General features: G+C 50.7%; 2 protein-coding genes across 3 annotated transcripts; one reads left to right on the forward strand and one right to left on the reverse strand.

Moving 5' to 3' along the window:
• Positions 1–1416: 1416 nt before the first annotated feature.
• On the reverse strand, positions 1417–5459 carry CALR (calreticulin). Its single transcript, XM_036422856.2, has 9 exons — positions 5278–5459; positions 4799–4900; positions 4411–4614; positions 3634–3728; positions 3334–3543; positions 3139–3252; positions 2905–3048; positions 2212–2304; positions 1417–2125 (listed from the first exon to the last, which is right to left on the reverse strand). Exons 1-9 carry the CDS (start codon positions 5366–5368, stop codon positions 1928–1930), a joined length of 1251 nt encoding a protein of 416 aa, XP_036278749.1. The 5' UTR covers positions 5369–5459; the 3' UTR covers positions 1417–1927.
• Positions 5460–10681: 5222 nt separating this feature from the next.
• On the forward strand, positions 10682–19863 carry FARSA (phenylalanyl-tRNA synthetase subunit alpha). Of its 2 annotated transcripts, XM_036422849.2 has the most exons (13): positions 10683–10876; positions 13401–13538; positions 13630–13728; positions 13805–13923; positions 14788–14880; positions 14969–15097; positions 15170–15285; positions 17952–18036; positions 18125–18224; positions 18314–18482; positions 18570–18647; positions 18807–18921; positions 19480–19863. In XM_036422849.2, the coding sequence occupies exons 1-13, from the start codon at positions 10730–10732 to the stop codon at positions 19616–19618; spliced, it is 1527 nt and encodes a 508-aa protein (XP_036278742.1). In that variant the 5' UTR covers positions 10683–10729; the 3' UTR covers positions 19619–19863. The 2 variants fall into 2 exon arrangements, with proteins under 2 accessions (XP_036278745.1, XP_036278742.1); XM_036422852.2 differs by lacking the exon at positions 18807–18921 and having other exon boundaries at positions 10682–10876; positions 19480–19625.
• Positions 19864–20063: the final 200 nt, after the last annotated feature.

Genomic DNA, 20063 nt, shown 5'->3' on the forward strand with positions numbered 1-20063 from the left:
GCGAGTGACGCCATGGCCGTTAGCAGTGACGTCATGCAACCACAAAATGGCTCCAGCGTCCCTACTTTCACCCTTGAGTTTGACATTGAACAAAAATGTTCATGAACTTGTTATACTTGTATTTCCCTATTGATAATCATCATTTTTGCACTTTCCAATTTAGTTTTATTCTGGTTTGCCCACCCTGACAGGAACCCTGTCAGGCTCTGAAAATATAACTTAAGACAGGAAAGGTCACCAATTAAACAAGTGAAATTTAAAAAAAGAAAATCATTTTGCTGTGGAAGCAGAGCCATTTTGTGGCCTCATTCATTCATTCCTGAGCTGAATTTTTTGTAATGCCCCTTACTTTAAAATTTGTGGGTCTCCCCCACCCTCTGCTCCTTTCCCAACTACTTTGCCCACCCCACTACCCCTAGTCTGACCCCAGAAGGATTTAAGGAAGATGTTAACTTTCAAGGCCCTGTACATTGAATACAGAAGTCTCTCCATAAACTTGCCAAACCTGGAGGCTTCCCACAGGACTGGGGCTCAGCCCCGGGACACAGGAAGGAAACCTGGAGGCTACCCCACAGAACAAAGATGAAGGGTTGGGTGTTTTGGGGGACTGGACGGACGCAAGGCTGGATTTATCTCCCAGTTTATTACTTCCCTTTGAACCTGCTCTTCTCACGGTTCCCATCCAAGCCTGGAACCAGGCCTTCACCCAACCTTACTCACTGCCCAACTGTAACCAGGTCCTGCAGCTTCTCCCTTTACTATGCAACCTGAGCCTAGAAGCTTCCACAAAGCAGGCCAGGACTTCAGTGGCAGCCTTGTGAACCCCATTACAGCAGGCCTAGGCCAGCCTCAGGAGCCCAGACCCTCCTGTCACCATCTCTGCATCAACTCAACCTCTGCACTCTCCCTTGAAGCCATCTCTCCAAGAAGTTTAAACTCCAGCTTGCCCATTGAGTACCTCCTCCGAACTGTGATTGTAACAGGAATAACTTTTATCACTATCCAATTGCTCTATGTAGTCTTGCTCCATGACAGTAAAAAGTACATAAAATTGTTAATAGAGATGGTATAAGGTAGTGTGTAAGGTGTGGGTTTAAATCCCTTCCCCACCTCTTAGATTCTGTACCGGTCTCATCAAACTGAACTGATACTAGAATAAAAACTCACCAGTTTGGTGCAAGGACTCAGTGAGTTGTGAGTTAATAATACCTGCAGTATCTGTAATGGCACTTAGTCCCCCTTCTCCCCGTGCTCCTTTCCAACTACTTTGTGTGGATAAACGAAGACCCTTGTAGCTTTATGGGACATTCTGCGGTTTTGGTGGCTGAAAAGCTAACCTTATTGAAGTCGCCCACTAAGAAAAGGCCACCCTTCAGTTCCCTGATGTCCGTCTTCTCCCAGAAGGAGACACAGGAGGAAGACACAAAACTTAATTTAATAGAAACTTTGTTTGCAGTTCTTACATTTCTCAGTGTGAGCCGAGCTAGAACCGACTGCCCCACCAAGTGGCCCAGTAATGGAGGCAGGGAAGAAAGGGAGCTGGTGGGGTTATCAGAGCTCAAGCCCAGGAGCCCAAATCTTCCTCAGTGCTGGGGGGTTGAGGGATCCATCCTCTTCTCCTGCCCCCCTCTGGGCTCCACACCCCACATGCCCCAAGGTTGGAAGGGGAACTAAGGGATCTAAATGGGGAAAGGGGACAGAAGAAGGCAAAGATGTCAAAAAAGATGGGGGCCGACAGAGAATCAGAGACAAAACACCAATAAAAAAAAGGGGGAAGGCGGGAACAATACCAAAATCTACCCCAAATTGGAACCCGCCTGGAAAAAAGGAAAGTTCTCCAGTCTCATAGAGACATTATTTGGCGCGGCCAGCTCTGTGACGGGAGCGCTCAGGCCTCAGTCCAGCCCTGGAAGCGATGGTGTGGCCCCTACAGCTCATCCTTGGCCTGGCCAGCAGCATCTTCCTCCTCATCTTCATCCTTATCATCCTCATCCTCATCATCTTCATCTTTGTCCTCATCGTCGTCTTTGTCTGCCTCCTCCTCTTCCTTGCGCTTCTTGTCCTCCTCTTCCTCCTTCAGTCTCTGCTCCTCATCTTGCTTGTCTTTCATTTGCTTTTCTGCTGCCTGTAGGCAGACAACAAACTCAAGGTCTGGCCCCCCACCTGCCTGCCCCACCTACCCCTCAACCCAGGAATGGACACTTGTCCCACCTTTGTGACTCCCCACGTCTCCTTGCCAAACTCTTCGGCATACGCTTCATCATTGGTGATGAGGAAGTTGTCAAAGATGGTACCAGACTTGACCTGGGGAGGATGATGGATGGAAGGATGGTCAGAGTGGGGATACTCCGTGGCCCTGGTCTCAGGTTCAATAACCACTGCACATTCTCACAGCCTAACATTGTGATTAAAAAAAACAAGCTGACTGGCTTCAAAACCTATATGACCTTGGACTGGTGAATTCTCCGAATTTTAGCATCTTCATCTATATAATGGGGTCTCACTCACTTCTGCATATATTTTTCTAGTACCTACCATGTCTCAGCTTCTAGGCACAGGAGTACATCACTGAACAAAAAGAAAAAATGTGGTCCCTCTGAAGCTAATTTTTTAATGGGACTGTCTGTAACCACTTTTTAGGTCATTGGGGCAGTTAATGAGTTGGTTTAGACAAAGTTTCTTGAAGAAGTGCCCAGCACAAAGTATACAGAACCTCAAAGAGGTTCGTGTGTGGGAGGGAGGGAGAGGGGAGGTCCTGTGATATGACCAGGAAATTCTTCAGAAAAAGCACCACTTTAGGCTCATACCTGCCTAGGGATGAGTCCCACCCTCGTCCCTTTCCTCCTGGGTGATTCTGAGCACTTGCGGTCCCCTAGGGATCCTCCTGTTCCCTCCGCATCGCACCTGCCAAAGGTCCAGGCCCAGAACAGCGAAGTTTTCATAAGCATAGATACTGCTATCAGGAGAATACTCGGGGTTGTCGATCTCTGGATGAATCCAAGTGCCCTTGTAATCTGGGTTGTCAATCTGCCGGGGCTTCCACTCGCCCTGCGGAAGGAGAAGGAATCGAAGGTGAGTGAAAGTCAGTGTGCTCCCCACTATGTACCCGCTCTGCTATGCTAGGAGCCCCAGGACTACCTTGTATTCCGGGTTCTGAATCACTGGTGGTTCCCACTCTCCATCCATCTCTTCATCCCAGTCCTCAGGCTTCTTAGCATCAGGGTCAGGGATGTGCTCGGGCTTGTCCCAGTCCTAAGAGTACACGAGGAGGTCAAAGCCATCCCAGCTCTCCACCACCCCTCTATGGTGGGAAGCCCCTGCCCAGGCACCAACCTCAGGTTTGGAGTCTGTAGGGTCATCAATCTTGGCCCGCTCATCCCAGTCTTCAGGCTTTGAAGCATCGGGATCCTTTATCTTCTTGGGTGGCAGGAAGTCCCAATCATCCTCCAGAGAGCCAGACTCCACCTGGCTATTGTCAATTTTTACCTCGTAGGTGTTATCGGGCCGTACAATCAGCGTATATAGATGTGTGAATTCATCGTCCTGAAGAAGGCAGGAAATGAGTGGCCCTGCCCACTGGACTGGCCTATGAGCCTACCCCAGGCAGCCATTTGATACCACCCCTAGGCACACCTTGCAACGGATGTCCTTGTTGATGAGCACGTTCTTGCCCTTGTAGTTGAAGATAACATGAACCTTCTTGGTCCCAGGGCCACAGATGTCAGGGCCTAGGTGAGAAGCAGGTCCAGTTAAGGATTGGAGGTGGCTCACCATTGCCAGGCCTCCCACCCCTCTTTACAGAAGGAAAGCTTGACTCTTAAACTCAGATTTATTAAGACTCAAAATATTCAGACCTTGACTATCTCTAAAAGACAATGAATGGAGTACTGAAGGAAAAAAGAAAAAGAAAAAAAAAGCACCCTAACCGGTTTGGCTCAGTGGTTAGAGCAGTCAGCCTCAGGGCAGAAGGGTCCCAGGTTCGATTCCAGTCAAGGGCGTGTACCTTGGTTACTGGCACATCCCCAGAGGGGGATGTGCAGGAAGCAGCTGAGCGATGTTTCTAACTATACCTCTCCCTTCCTCTCTGTAAAAAAAAATTAATAAAATATATTTTTTTAAAAACAAAAACAAAAAATCACTCTCTAGAACTCAGTATTCTCACTTGTAAAACTGGAAAACATCTACATAAGATCTCACAAATTAACAGCCTTAGATCAACAATAGCAATGCAACAATTTGCTGCTGTGACTAACCCCTCAGTTTCCTCTTCAAAAAAAAAAAAAAAAAAAAAAAAAAAGCCTGCCAATGTATTTCCTAGGCTCTCAGGACTACTTTTCACCGCTACAAGGAAGCCATGGATGGGTTTGTCTCCCTCTACTCAGAGGTCAGCAATAGGGCGGGGCCCCTCACCGAACATGATGTTGTATTCCGAGTCTCCATGCATGTCCGTCTGGTCCAAAGTATCTGGAAATAGCTTCACATAGCCGCCCCCGCAGTCGATGTTCTGCTCGTGTTTCACAGTAAACTGCACCACCAGCGTCTGGTCCTTGTTGCTGAAAGGCTCAAATCTGGCAGACAAGGCGTAAAAGCGGGCATCCTGGCTCGTCTGCAGCCCTAGCAGAGGACAGTAGTGAGGTCACGGCTGGCCCCAATCCCCAGGGACCCTAAGAATCAAAGACTCAGACAGCCATTCCCCTTCCTCTGCCTGCCCTGCTCCTGGGGATGCCCTGGCCGTCAGCGACCAGGGCTTCCTCCGGGAGGTCCTCCCACATCTCGGCTCCCAGCTCCAGGCTCTTACCTTTATCCTTTTCCAGGTCGCCATAGAACTTGCCGGCACTGAGGACGAATTTGCCAAAATCCGACTTGTGTTTGGATTCGGTCCAGCGGTCGGTCCACCCGTCTACAGCATCAGAGGGGCAGGTCAGTGTGCCTGTGCCGATTCCTCCCCGCCCCCCAGCCCTCTCCGCGGCCGCCCGAACAGATCTACAAGCTGCTGCTGCAGACGAGGGAGGAAATCCCCGGAGTGCCCGACCCCAACCTCCAGTCTGACACCTCCTGCAGCCTAAGGTATCTTCGGGCGAACGCTAACTCCCGCCGCGGGAGGCCGTTGCGCCCTCCACGCTCCCCAGGGACGCGGAAAAGAAGTGTCGCCTGCGGCCCTGGCCCCCGAGGCCGCCGTGTGGGCCCTCGGAGCGGTCACTACAGGCGACAACGCAGATCCGGGCTGGGGGGCCGGTCGCGTCGTCGGAGCGGCCTCGAGGCGGGGCCAGGCGTTACCTCCGTCCAAAAACTGCTCCTTGAAGTAGACGGCGGGTTCGGCAGCGACCAGGCCGAGGAGGCCGAGCAGCAGCGGCACAGGTAGCAGCATGGCGGGCCGAGGGGGCGGCGGCGCAAAGCGGGCCCTTTAAGTCACCTCTCGGAAAGCAGCTCTGCAGCAGGGACAGGCGCTGCCGCTGGCCGTGCGTTTTTATACACGACCGCCCTTCAAACCAACATGGCCCTACCTCTTAGCCCGCCCCTCGCGCCTTCTCATTGGCTCGCAGCCGCTGTTCTGACTTCCCATTGGGCTTCCCTCAGTTCAGCACGTTAGGCTGTGCCTCGGAACGCTGGGTTCCCAGATGGCCGATTTCTATTGGCCGCACCACTGGCCAATGAGGGTCGACCACGCGTTGTGGGGGACACCCACCGGTGGGGTAGGGGCCTCCAGCCCCTCCGGCCGGGTCATGTGACCAGACTTTGGTCCAACCCCGCCCTCGCTCGCGCGCTCAGCTCTGGATCCGGGCGTTTAAAGAACCGGCGCGAGAGCGCCGGTGTCATCCCGCAGGATTAGGACCCCGCTCCAGCCTTCCCTCCTCCCATCCCCTCTGCAGGGAGGTGTGAGCAAGGTTTCCTATCCTTGCATTTCGAGAACACCCCATACGAGGCGCCGTTTCTCTCTGCCTCGGTCCCTCTCCCACCGCCCCTAATTGCTCCACCCCCGGATGAAGCAGAGGGCACCAAGGGCTTGGGCTCTGGGTCTTCACACTTGACCCCGGCGCCACAGTCCTGCAGAGAGAATTCTAGCTCTCCCCTCTGTGCGGTCCCTAGCGCCTGGCTTCCTGGATGACTGCTGCCGCGTGACCTGGGGCAAGCCGCTTAGCCTCTCCAAAGTCACAGGAGCTCCTGAGAGGCCAGGAAGAGCGACCCTGGGCAGCGGCTGCCCAGGAGAAATGCTTTCAAAGCCTTTAGGATATCCTGGGACAGGGAAGGAAGCCCAGAAGGCTCCAAGATGTGACTGTAGGCTGTGATTGCTAGGGCCCGGTAAGGTGGTTACCCTAACTGCAGCCTGCCTCTCCTTTACTACCCCGCCTCCTCCCCCCCCCAACCCCCATGCCCTCTTCATCCCCAGTAAATGAAAAGGGTCGCTGCTTTGTGGTTTTCCACAAACGGCCTGGCTTTTGCAATTAAACGGCCAAAGATGGGAGAGCAGGGGGTTCCGTTGGAGAGGAAGAAAGTAGACAGATGGTAAGGAAGATAAGATCTCGGGGAGAGAGGCAGGACTCCTGAGTCCAGAGTCTTCTGATGCAGATGACTGACCGTGTGGAACAGCAGCTGCCTGCCTCTAGTCTTCAGGAAGGAGGAGGGCCCGGGGTTTTCCAAACTCTGAGCAAAAAGGCCCTGGATCTGGGAACTTGGGAGTGAACTGAGGAATGGGGGAAGCTGGGGAATCCTGGCAACAGGGCAGGGCTGGGGAGCTTTCCCACTAGTGGTGGGAATTCAGAAAAGGGAGGAATGAGGGGTTTTGGAAAAGTTGGGATTCTGCCCTGTCCCCCCGCTCCCCAGGCTGTATGGTCCAACCTGGCCCCCTTAGAAGGAGTCCCACGTCTGGGGTGATCACTCCAGGCCTGCCACTGACCCTCCTGTCTTCCCTCCCTTCCACTAAGTGCCAGAGGTTTGGTGTTTCCTGTCTGAGGGTAGATTCTGTGCCAACTTATTCACCATTCCCCGGTGTCCACTGCAGCCCCTGGCACAGAGCAGACTTTAAAACAAAAACAAAAAAAAAAAAAAAAAACCCTCTTGATCTGTGGTAGAAGGAAGGACTCTTGAGGATTTTTTGTTTTTTTTTGTAATGGGAAAAGTGCTTTGAAGGGACTTTGAGGAATGTATTCTGATTTTTTAAAAAAATATATATTTTATTGATTTTTTACAGAGGGGAAGAGAGAGGGATAGAGAGTTAGAAACATCGATGAGAGAGAATCATCAATCAGCTGCCTCTTGCACACCCCCTACTGGGGATGTGCCTGCAACCAAGGTACATGCCCTTGACCAGAATCGAACCCAGGACCTTTCAGTCTGCAGGCCTACGCTCTATCCATTGAGCCAAACCGGTTTCGGTTGATTTTTTTTTTTTTTTTTAATCAGGACTTCACTAGAGGGTCATGATTGGGGGAGTATTAGTAACCCCATTTTCTAGGTTCAAATAACAATTGTGATGGTTAAGGGAGTAAAGGCATACAGTTTAGAATAGTGCCTGTCACACAATCCATACTCAATTTAGTATTAACAAATACTGCATACATGTGTAGGCACTATTTCACAACTCTCTCAACAGGCTGGGTTCATATTATCTCCATCCAGATGAGGAAACTGAAACAGAAAGATTAAGACATTTGACTGAGTGGCATAAATGGCAGACCTGGGATTACAATGTACTTGTTTCTAGTAGTCTTCACTGACCTTATGAGACTGTTGACCATTTGAAATGTGGCTAGTCTGAACTGAAATGTAAATGTAAAATATACATCACATTTTCAAGTCTTGCCAAAACCGGTTTGGCTCAGTGGATAGAATGTCAGCCTGTGGACGGAAAGGTCCCACAACCAATGTATCGATACATGCCCTTGACTAATCGAACCTGGGGCCTTTCAGTCCCCAGGCCGATGCTCTATCCACTGAGTCAAACCGGTTTTGGCCACAAATGTAATTTAAAATGTTCTAGTAGCAACGTTAAAAACAAAATGGGTGCCCAGATTGGTTTGGCTCAGTGAATAGAGCATTGGCCTGCAAACTGAAGGGTCCTGGGTTCTATTCCGGTCAAGGGCATGTACCTTGGTTGCAGGCACATCCCCAGTAGTGAGTGTGCAGGAGGCAGCTGATCGATGCTTCTCTCTCATCGATGTTTCTAACTCTCTATTTTCATTCCTCTCTGTAAAAGGTCAATAAAATATATATATTTTTAAAACATTTTCAAGGCTTAGTTTGGAAAAAAGAATATAAAACATTTCATTAGAAATGTTATAAAGTGTTGCCCTAGTCAGTGGTCAGCAAACTCATTAGTCAACAGAGCCAAATATCAACAGTACAACGATTAAAATTTCTTTTAAGAGCCAAATTTTTTTATTTTTTAAATATATTTTATTGATTTTTTACAAGAGGAAGAGAGAGAGACAGAGAGTTAGAAACAAAAATGAGAGAGAATCATCGATCAGCTGCCTCTTGCATATCCCCTACTGGGGATATGCCCACTTCCAAGGTACATGCCCTTGACCGGAATCGAACCTGGGACCTTTCAGTCTGCTGGCCAGTGCTCTATCCACTGAGCCAAAGTGGTTTCAGCAAGAGCCAAATTTTTTAAACTTAAACTTCTTCTGATGCCACTTCTTCAAAATAGACTCCCCCAGGCTGTGGTTTTTGTGGAAGAGCCACACTTAAAGGGCCAAAGAACTCTCGAGTTGCAGTTTGCCGATTACGGCCCTAGCTGGTTCGACTCAATGGATAGGGTCAGCCTGCAGACTGAAGGGTCCCAGGTTTGATTCTGGTCAAGGGCATGGACCTCAGTTGCAGGCTCCTCCCTGGCCTGGGCCCTGGTTGGGGCTCCTGTAGGAGGTAACCAATCAATGTGTTTCTCTCACATCTTTCTTTCTTTTCTCACTGTCTTTCACTCTCTTTTCCACTATCTAAAATTAAATGGAAAAATACCCTCAGGTGAGGATTAACAAATAAATAAAATAAAGAAATATTATAAAATATTTAAGTAACAAATGGACATATCAGATTTGGTTAGTTCTTCACATTAATTTCACCCACTTTTAAAAATATATATTTTATTGATCTTTTACAGAGAGGAAGGCAGATAGAGAGTTAGAAACATAGATCAGCTGCCTCCTGCACACTCACTACTGGGGATGTGCCTGCAACCAAGGTACATGCCCTTGACCAGAATCAAACCTGGGACCTTTCAATCCGCAGGCCAACGCTCTATCCACTGAGCCAAACTGGTCTTAGCTAGAACATTTTAAAAGTATATTTTATTTATTTATTTTTTACAGAGAAGGGAGAGAGCTAGAAACGTTGATGAGAGAGAAACATGCCCTTGACCAGAATCAAACCTGGGACCTTTCAGTCCACAGACCAAACCAGTTTCAGCACGGCTAGAACATTCTAAATTACATTTGTGGCCGAAACCGGCTGGCTGAAAGGTCCCAGGTTCCATTAGTCAAGGGAATGCGCATTGGTTGCGGGCACATCCCTGGTAGCGGTGTGCAGGAGGCAGCTGGCTGATGTTTCTCTCTCATCAATGTTTCTAGTTCTCTATTCCTCTCCCTCCCTCTCTGTGAAGAATTAATAAAATATATTTAAAAATATAATAATAGCCGAAACCGGTTTGGCTCAGTGGATAGAGTGTTGATCTGTGGACTGAAAGGTCCCAGGTTCTATTTCAGTCAAGGGCACGTACATTGGTTGCGGGCACATCCCCAATAGGGAGTGTGCAGGAGGCAGCTGGTCGATGTTTCTCTCTCATTGATGTTTCTAGCTCTCTATCCCTCTCCCTTCCTCTCTGTAAGAAAATCAATAAAATATATTTAAATATATATATATAATAATAAATTACATTTGTGCTTTACATTACATATCTATAGGCCAGCACTTATTTAGACCACGCATTATTGCCCTGGCATTGATCTCCTCAGAACATAGAGTAGGGAGTTGGATGGGATTTGGGTGATTACAATTTCTGATTCCATCCCTACCAGCTCCTTATAAACCATGCACAAATCATAGTACCCTCTGAGACTCGGTTTTCACATCGGCAAAATGGGGATTGTACCAATATCTACATTAAAAAAAGTTTTGGGGAAAATGAAATAACACACCTGAAGCACTTAACGCTGGGCTGGGCACACAGGTGGATGTCCAGGTAGCTGCTATAACTGTAACTTGGACTATATTATTAGGTGGGTCCCTCTCCCCTCTTTAAATGGGGATGGTCCTTACTCAGCCTCTCTTTGAAAATGTTAGAGTAGTTGATATCAGCAGAATGATCAGCTCTGGAGCCCACCACCCACAGTTCTTCTACAGGGAAAGAGAATCCCAGAAGGATTAAGGGCTCCAAGGCCGAGAGAAGGAGGAAGTCCAAGGTCATGCAGCCTGCTGCAGGTGGGGCTGGATAAAACTTAAACAACGCTGTGACTCTGCCGTTTAGGTCAATAAGTTTGACCTCTCCAGTCAAGCAGGCACCACAAGTCCAGTTCGAGCGGAGGTAAAGATTGAGAGGGGGGGAGGAAAGACTGAGTCCACTCTTTGAGGTTCAATTGACACACTCAAGATGGCAACTCCATGAGCCCTAGAGGACGACCAGCCACCCTCAAGATGGCGGCACACGCTCCAGCGCCGGTTCCGGTTCCGGTGGTTCCGCTTCCGGTGTTTCCAGCCCGGGAGCCGGGACACGCTGTGCGCGCAGGGAATAATCATGGCGGATGGTCCGGTGGCAGAAGCGCTGCTGCGGCGGCTGGAGGCGGGCGATGGCGGCCTGGACAGCGCGGAGCTGGCGGCCGAGCTGGGCGTGGAGCACCAAGCCGTGGTGGGCGCCGTGAAGAGCCTGCAGGCGCTGGGCGAGGTGAGCCGGGCCTCCACACTTTGGCCCCTGGAGACCCCGTACCAGGAGGACCCTGGTACCTCCAGGCCAAATGCCCTCAGACCTAAGTGTCCAACTCCGGGTGCGCAGGCGGGGAGTCAGGAACGAATAAGGGCTCAGACGCACCGACGTGCCTCTTGCAGAAAACGTCCTTTGAGGAGATAAGCAGCCTTGGGACTGGAAGGTGGGGGGGGGGGGGGGTGGGGGGATTACTATGGTGGAGAAGGAAGACGGGATCACGGAGACTGCGATCTCATGGGGGAGGTACTCTCGGATTAGAGTGCTGGAGGAATCACAGGGAACCCAGAGACAACAGCCGGCCCAGCCTTGGGAGTCAGGGAGAGCATCCCAGAGGAAGTGACCGCAGAGTTGGGTCTCTGCCTTGAGGAGGAAAACCATGGCACTTGAGGATCAATTGAGGGGAGGGAGGAAGAGAGACAACAGAGCCAGAATTTGCAAGGTCATGTAGGTCTCTCACAGGGTACTGGAGAGCCATAACAGGAGCTGGAGCTAGTCCACAGGGTGTGGCCCTCATCACTCTTGGGAACAAATGACAGGGGCAAGATCTAAGATGAGGGGATGAGGGCAGAGGCTGGCACATCCCCAGACTAGAGGGCCTGGTGTCTGGCTGTAGGGAGGCAGCTGGAAGAAGAGGTGGTTAGGGAGAGGCAAGGGGAGCACAAAGGAAGCCCAGTCTTCTGATTTGGATAAGTGAAGGGTAATGGAGTCACCAGGGGAGGCCCACGGGCCACCCAGGAGGCTGGATCCAGGAGGGGAGGACATAGATGAGAGGTCTGGGCTGTTCATTCATCAAGCTTACCTCCTGTGCCCCACTCTGGTCTCAACTTATTTACCATTCAGTCCTTGCCATGATCATAGGATGAGGGTAGTGTTATTATCCCCATTTTGCAGACGTGACTACTCCTAAGTACTGAGCAATAACTCAGTGTCACTAGAAGAGACAGGCAAATCTGTATTTGAAAGTAGGTGGTGTTAACATTAAAAAAACAAACAAACAAAAAAACCCACCATTGAAACCTGTAGTGAATTTTTGTGAGTTTATTTGAGCCAAACTGAAATAATGTCAGGAAGCAGGACCTCAACGAATTGAGATAATGGTCCAGAGAATGGCGGGTTATATCTGTACTTATACATTGTAATCAAAGGAAAGGGATGTTGGTGGGTTACATGAACTCCATTGGGCATAGATTATAGAATAATAAGTGAAATGATAGACATAGGCTTCTTTTAATTACATAGACGGATATGGGATAGTTTAACATAATTAACAGTTGGGGATTAACTTAGTAACAATGAGGGCATGTTCTGTGCCATTCGTTGTGCCCTGAGGGGGTCAGGGGGGAAAAAAGGGAAGCTACAAGTTACCCAGACTTTTCACAGATATGTTATCTTAGTAAAGATCTAAGTTGATCTTTGTCAGGGAAAATACTGCCTAGGGCCTGGCCGAAACCCGTCTGGCTCTGTGGACTGAAGGGTCCCAGGTTTGATTCTGGTCAAGGGCATGTACATTGGTTGCGGGCACATCCCCAATGGAGGGTGTGCAAGAGGCAGCTGGTCGATGTTTCTCTCTCATCCACGTTTCTAACTCTCCCTCTCCCTCCTCTCTGTAAAAAATCAACAAAATATATTTAAAAAAAGAAAAGAAAATACTGCCTAGGATATGACTACCCACCATAACCTGTTTATAGTTAAATATTTAATTTTCATTTAATTTTCAGACCATCTTTTGTGGTTATTTTAGGTCTCTGGGTTTGCAAGATTGCCATGCAGGCCTCCCCTGAGCTTGTCAGGTTAGCATGTGGCCCCTTTTGTCCACAGTCCACAGTGGTCAGGCTGCAGAGCCCAAGGTTGTCAGTTCCGAGAAGGGATTGAAGCTATGTATGGTGTGTGGGGTGATAGTATCTTGACTGGTGAAATTGACAATCCTCTGACATAGATCCCACCACACCTTGCTCTCAAGGATAAGAAAACTTGTCAGGGAGGCTGAGCACCTTTCCCAAGGTCAGAGCTGGGAATTAGAATAAAGGGGGAACTAGGAGGACCTGTGGGCCCCACCCAGCCTTACCACAACAGAGCTTCAAGTTCCTGTGTGTGATGTTGACCTCCGGGCTCTTTCTGTGACACGTTAGGCATTGAGATGCAAATGTGAAGGCAAATCAGTTCACCTGAGTTCTTTAAAATCTTCCCCAAGTTAAAAAATACATTTTTCTTTCCAGCTTCAAAAGTGACAATTTGTCTTCTGCCAGCCAGGTAACACCCTTAGTACTTTACCTCACCGTGGGAGGTATGAACAGTATTTCTTGTGTCCCTGTGTCATAGAAGGGAGACTGAGGCTCAGCAAGGGTTAAATCACTTGGCTGGGAAGTGGTGCAACTGGGCTGTGAAGCCAGCTTTAGGGGCTGTGCTTTGATCTTGGCTTCAGGGCTGTGGCAACAGGTGCCCAGCTCTGAGCCTTGTCCCTACCTGTGCCTCCTTTCTCCTGCAGATCATCGAGGCCGAGCTACGCTCCACCAAGCACTGGGAGCTTACTTCAGAGGGCCAGGAGATTGACCGGGAGGGCAGCCATGAGGCCCGGGTGTTTCACAGTGTCCCTCCAGAGGGCCTGCCCCAGAGTGAGCTCATGGTAGGGTCCGGGGAGTGGGTGGTAGGGCTTAGGGAGGTGAGGGGGTGAAGGTGGCCCTTGTGCCCCCCTCACTGTAGCCTTGCTCCCTCAGCGACTGCCCAGCGGCAAAGTGGGCTTCAGCAAGGCCATGTCCAACAAGTGGATCCGGGTGGACAAGAGTGCTGCTGATGGGCCCCGGGTGTTCCGCGCGGTGAGTCCTTGTGGGCAGGCAGGTGGGCCTCTGGTCCTCACAGCCCTTCATAACCGTTGTCCCCTCATCGTGGCAGGTGGACAGCGTGGAGGATGAGGTGCAGCGGCGGCTCCAGCTTGTCCGGAGCGGACAGGCTGAGAAGCTGGGCGAGAAAGAAAGGAGTGAACTCAAGAAGAGGAAACTGCTGACCGAAGTGTGAGTGGCTGCTACCTTCAGTCTCAGACCCATGTCACCTGTGTGGCCTGGAGTGGGAGAAGGGAAAGGAGAGCTGTTCTGGACTCACTGGGCCGAGGTCCTGTAAGTCCCTCCCAGCCCCTCTTCACACTGTGGTCGTGAAGCAGACAGGCCGGGTTCATGCCGCCTAGGGCTATGGCACATGCTGTGCCCGCTGCCAAGAATGTCCTTCCTGCTGATCTTCAAGGCACGTTCCAGCATCCAACTTCTGTTCATGTGTCACCTTAGAAGGGCCACCTTTTCTCCCTGCGATTCCCACAAAAGCCACTCGCCTAGTCTGTCTCTTTTTCCCTGTTTATTTCTCTCACAGTCTGAACCCTGCCTGAAATTAACTGACGGCTGGGACCTGGACAGCCGGGTCCTCTGCTCTCCCAGGCCTGCATCCCTTTTGATTAGACACTGAATGGAGGTGGACTGCCCAATGCAGGTCCTGGCTCTGCCACTTTCTTTGACCTTCGCCAAGTCACCTGATCTTTCTAGGACTCAAGCTTTTTCATCTGTAAAAATGGCCCCTTTTCACAAGATTGTGAGGTGACTTCAGTGGAACAGAGCTGGCATAGGATAACTTTAGTAACCTGAACTCTTAGTGCCTTGAATGGGCTCTGGCACACCGTGTGTTAAGTGTTTGGTTAGTGAATAAGTGAATGAACTAAGGACATAGGTGGGGGGCAAATAAAAGGATTTTTAGGTGACAGTAAATATCAGGAAGAAAATAAAGCAGAGTGACTTGGTGGGTGGTGTTGGGGTCAGCATCATATGGGAGATCAACAGAAGCTTTTTAGAACTTGACAGTGATTCATATCCCCTTCCCTCCTCTGGCCATAGGACCCTGAAGACCTACTGGGTGAGCAAAGGCAGTGCCTTCAGCACCAGCATCTCTAAGCAGGAAGCAGAGCTGACCCCAGAGATGATCTCCAAGTAGGGGCAGCCCCAGGGTCAAGGGTCAGTGGGGTGTAGGGGTGGGCAGTCTCCATCAGGCCCATGTACCCTGCATCCCCACCCACAGTGGCTCCTGGCGGGACCGGCCCTTCAAGTCCTACAATTTCTCAGCCCGTGGCGTCCTCCCAGACAGTGGCCACCTACACCCCTTGCTGAAAGTCCGCACCCAGTTCCGGCAGATCTTCCTGGAGATGGGGTGAGCAAGGAGCCAGAGGTGGGGCCGGGCCAGCCGCCTCAGGGCAGGTAGTCAGGCCACATCTCCCGCCAGGTTCACCGAGATGCCTACCGACAACTTCATCGAGAGCTCCTTCTGGAACTTCGATGCACTCTTCCAGCCCCAGCAGCACCCAGCACGAGACCAGCATGACACCTTCTTCCTGAAAGGTGAATGGGCCCCAGTGTGCCATCAGAGGCGTGGGCCTGGGTAGAGCCTTTGGGGTGGTGTACCATTTTACAGAATAAATTCCGTCCTCAGCATGGCCAGCAAGGCTTGTGCGAGCCGGTCATGTCAACTTCTGTGGCCTCCTCCCGCTGGCCCTCTTGACCACCTCTGGGCATTTGCCTTGCTGTGCCTTCTGCTGAGAACTGCTTTCTCCTGGATCTTTATGCTGGATCTCATGTATCATCACCTCAGAGTCCATCCTGACGTGCCTTTTCCCCCCTGTGTTCTAAAAGTCCTTCACCTTAATCTTCAACCTTGTTCCCATTCATTTCTTTCCTTAACGATTCTTAGTAATATGAAATTGAATGACTTCCACAGTGGTTGTTGTCTTCCCCATCAGGAGGAGGTTAAGAATTTACACATTCCCGAAACAAATGGTTACTGAGCTCCTCTGTGCCAAGGCCTCTTATAAACACCTGGGTCACAGCCATAATTGGAACAGAAGTCCTTGGCCTGGTAATCTGCATCCTGATGGGGGAGACATATATTAGTCCTGAATAAGCTATAAGTTCAGTAATGCAAGATGGTAGTTAATGCAAAGGGAGGAAATGGTATGGGGAAGGGGCTTTCAATTTTTAAAAAGTCTTTGCTGCCCTAGCCCAGTGGCTCAGTTGTTTAGAGTGATGTCCCATTACACCAAGGTTACAGGTTCAATCCCTGGTCAAGACACATCCATAAAGCAACCAGTGAATGCATAAATAAGTAGAAACAAATTGATGTTCCTCCCTCCACCCTTCCTTTCCCCAAATCAAAATTTTTTAATCCTCACCTGAGGATATTTTTCCATTGGTTTTAGAGAGAGGGAAAGACAGAGGAAACATTGATGTGAGAGAAGCACATTGATTGTTTGATTCCTGCACACCCCCTGACCAGGCCCTGGACCTGGGATGAACCTGGAACTGAGATATGAGCTCTTGACCAGAATTGAGCCTAGGACCAGGACCCTTCAGTCCACAGGCCAATGCTCTGTCCACTGAGCCAAACCAGCTAGAGTTGAAATAAATTTTTAAAAAATATATAGCTCTTGCCAAAACCGGTTTGGCTTAGTGGATAAAGCTTCAGCCTGCGGACTGAAAGGTCCCGGGTTCAATTCCAGTCAAGGGCATGTACCTTGGTTGCGGGCACATCCCCAGTAAGGGGTGTGCAGGAGGCAGCTGATCAATGTTTCTCTCTCATCGATGTTTCTGACTATCCCTCTCCCTTCCTCTCTGTAAGAAATCAATAAAATATATATATATATATATGTTTAAAAAGATACACACACACACCTATGGTCCATGTTTCTCAGTGATTAGAGTGTTGACCAGTGCACCAAAGGGTTGCAAATTTGATCCCTGGTCATGGTCGGGGTCAGGCGCAAGTGGGAGGCCACCAGTGTGTCTGTCTATCCCACCCGCCCCTCTTTAAAAATCAATAGAAATATTTCCTCAGGTGAGAATTCAATATAAATAAATACATATATGTACTAGAGGCCCAGTGCATGAATTTTGTTTGGGGGTAGGGGGATGTCCCTCAGCCTGGCCTGTGTCCTTGGGGATGTCTAACTGGCCTAAACTGGCAGTCAGGATGCTGCATGCACCAGTGACCATACTTTTCATACAGGTGAAGCATCTTGCTGTTGTATGGGCAGCTGCATTTTTTTTGCCCTGATTATAAAAAGTAGTATATAACATGATCTTTCTGAGGCAGTAGTACCATTTTTCCCATCTTGTGCATGGAAAAACTGAAGCAGAGAGAAGTTAAGTAATTGGCTTTGTCGCACAGTTATAAGTATAAAATCAGGGCTGACCACAAATGTCCATGCATGCTTTACTGCATCATCCTGTTTTTTCAGTGTTAGAGTAGCCTTGCCAGGTTTTAATTTTTTAATCTAAGAGACTTCCCAATATATAGGGCAGGGTCCCCAGGCCTGGCCAGCAATCAGGGTTGGTCTGTGGGGCAATCAGCTTCCCGTACCCTCCCCCCCCCCCCCCCCACCACCCTATTGGCACCTGCCTTGGCTGGTGGCCTGGTGCCCCTGCTGGCTGGCCCTGCTTCCCTACCCCCACTGGTAGCCTCCCTATTAGGGGCAGATGCTCAACGCAGGAGCTGCCGCGCCCCCCCCCCCCCAACATATTGGTGGTCAGTGCACATCATAGCAGCTGCTAGTTCTGCCATTTGGTTGATTTGCATATTAGAGTTTTATTATATAGGATGTCTTTGTTTAAGCAAAGACCAACGAGGTGAGGGAGGGAACTCTATCTGGAGAAAGGACATTCCAGGCAGAGGGAATAGCCAATACAAAGGCCCTGAGGTTCAAATGAGCCAGGTGTGCTTACAGATCAGCTGGGAGGCTCTGTGACTAAAGGAAGTGATGAATTAGGAGTGGGTGGATGAGAACAGGGAGTTGATTGGGAACCACAGAGAGGACTTTGACTTTTTCTCCCATTGGAATGGGAACTGGAAGTTTCTGGGCAGAGATGGATGTGACTTGGCTTAGGTGTTCTCAGATGCTCTCTGGCTGCAGTGACGGGTGAGGGCGGAAGCTACAACTGTCACTGTGTCCTCTGTGCTGTGGCCGTTTGAGAAATGCTTTTTGACTGACCAGACGATGCTCTGTCCTTCCCAGATCCAGCCGAGGCCCTGCAGCTCCCTATGGACTACGTCCATCGAGTCAAGCGGATCCACTCCCACGGTGGCTACGGCTCACAAGGGTGAGGCAGGACCAGGACTTTGGGGTGTTGGGGAAAGGGAGTTGGGAGCCCGAGGGCATCAGTATGGACTTCGGATTTCCTCCTGAAGGTACAAGTACAATTGGAAGCTGGAGGAGGCCCGGAAAAACCTGCTGCGTACACACACCACGGCAGCCAGTGCCCGTGCCCTCTACCGCCTGGCCCAGAAGGTGCAGCTGGGCCTGGGCAGCGTGGGGACAGAGAGGGGACTGTCATTCTGGCCTTCTGACACATGACTTGGCCTGCCTGTCATCTCCAGAAACCCTTCACACCAGCCAAGTACTTCTCCATCGACCGTGTGTTCCGGAATGAAACGCTGGATGCCACTCACCTGGCCGAGTTCCACCAGATCGAGGGTGTTGTGGCTGACCATGGCCTCACCTTGGGCCACCTCATGGGTGTCCTTCGGGAGTTTTTCACCAAGCTAGGTGAGCAGGCAGACCAGGGCAGGTGGTGGGGGGTGGAGGTGGGGCCGCAGGAGGATGTCTGGGTCACCAGCCTTGCTTTCCACCCAGGTATCACCCAGTTGCGCTTTAAGCCAGCCTACAACCCCTACACCGAACCCAGCATGGAGGTCTTCAGCTACCACCAAGGTCAGAGTGGGACCTGGTGCTGTGGCAGGGAGGGAGGTCTGAGGCTTCCCCCTCTTAGCCCCGGTCCCCTCACTGCCAAGCCCACATCCTGCCTCCCAAGCTCACTGCCAGGCCCAACATCACCCACATGAGTTGCTCATCCTTCTCCTGCTCTCACAGGCTTGAAGAAATGGGTGGAAGTCGGGAACTCTGGGGTCTTCCGGCCCGAAATGCTGCTGCCCATGGGGCTCCCCGAGAAGGTGTCAGTCATTGCCTGGGGCCTCTCCTTGGAGCGGTGAGTGCCTAAACCACCTAGCACGCGTTTGGCTGCTTTGTTTAGGGGACTTTCCAGGCGTGGAGTCCTGTAGATCTTCAGCACCATCCATTTGTTCATTGACCAACTTTAGTGAGCACCTGCGGTGTGCTCTGTTCTGTGCACACACCCCTGCTTCTGTGAAGTTAAGATCCTAGTGAAGTGAGAAGAATGACTCATATTTAATAAATAATGCCTTGAGTGTGCCTGCAGGAAGGGCTGAGGAGAGGAGGTGGTCAGGGAAGGGCTCACAGAGGAGGTGGCATCTCGCAGACTGGTGGTGGATGACCTGGGAGGATATCTGGAGAGGGCGTTCCAGGCAGAGGGAATTGCCAGTGCAAAGGCCATGAGGTGCCTGCTGTGTCTAGAGGGAGAAAGTGAGGGGTAGAGAAGTGGCTGATAGGGCAGATTGTGCAGGGCCTTATGGGCTATGGGAAGACTTGGGCTTCCATTCTGAGGAAAGTGGGAGCCCTCAGAGAAGTTCTGATCAGAGAACAGGACCTGGCCTAGTGTTAAAACATGTCCCCTCTTTCCCTCAAGCCCAACGATGATCAAATACAACATCAACAATATCCGTGAGCTGGTAGGCCACAAGGTGAACCTGCAGATGGTGTACAACAGCCCCTTATGCCGCCTGGATGTCGAACAAGGGTCCCCACAGACACAGGAGACAAGATGACATGGGCCGCCCTGGACAGGCCACCCTCCTGAGCCCTTGCTGCCCAGCCCTTGTATCCCTGGCCAGTGGACCCCTTTGTATTTATGAGGCCTCTGTGAGGCCATCTCCCTGTTCCTGGTATCTCCTCTTCCCCACCCACCCCAGGGTTCCGAGGGCAGGGGAGCAGGTAACCCGTTTGTTCTGATGGGCGGGCCCTAGGGAGCCTGCAGGTGGCTGCTGGCTAATAAAGTGGGCAGGTAGCTTCATCTGGTGCCTTTCCTTAGGAGTGGTGGGTCCTATTGGCTCTCCCCAGCTCCAAGTGTGGCTTGATGGGAGGAAATTTGGGTGCTAGTGTGAGGGGTGTTGGATTGGGGACCATGGATTCTCAGGGCCTCCTGGTCAGCTTCAGCCAGTCCTCCCTGTAAAGATGAGCTCTTTCAAACACTGATCAGTTCCTGGTGCCAGG

The sequence above is a fragment of the Pipistrellus kuhlii genome, unplaced genomic scaffold (genome assembly GCF_014108245.1).
Source record: "Pipistrellus kuhlii isolate mPipKuh1 unplaced genomic scaffold, mPipKuh1.p scaffold_m20_p_73, whole genome shotgun sequence".
Classification (NCBI taxonomy): Eukaryota; Metazoa; Chordata; class Mammalia; order Chiroptera; family Vespertilionidae; genus Pipistrellus; species Pipistrellus kuhlii.

Coding starts and splice junctions, on each gene's coding strand:
- CALR (XM_036422856.2), bottom strand. CDS start 5,368: ATGCTGCTACCTGTGCCGCTGCTGCTCGGCCTCCTCGGCCTGGTCGCT. Junction 3,253..3,333: donor CTACAGACTCCAAACCTGAG/GTTGGTGCCTGG, acceptor GTGTACTCTTAG/GACTGGGACAAGCCCGAGCA. Junction 2,126..2,211: donor AGACGTGGGGAGTCACAAAG/GTGGGACAAGTG, acceptor GTCTGCCTACAG/GCAGCAGAAAAGCAAATGAA.
- FARSA (XM_036422849.2), top strand. CDS start 10,730: ATGGCGGATGGTCCGGTGGCAGAAGCGCTGCTGCGGCGGCTGGAGGCG. Junction 18,225..18,313: donor TCTACCGCCTGGCCCAGAAG/GTGCAGCTGGGC, acceptor TGTCATCTCCAG/AAACCCTTCACACCAGCCAA. Junction 18,648..18,806: donor GGTCTTCAGCTACCACCAAG/GTCAGAGTGGGA, acceptor CTGCTCTCACAG/GCTTGAAGAAATGGGTGGAA.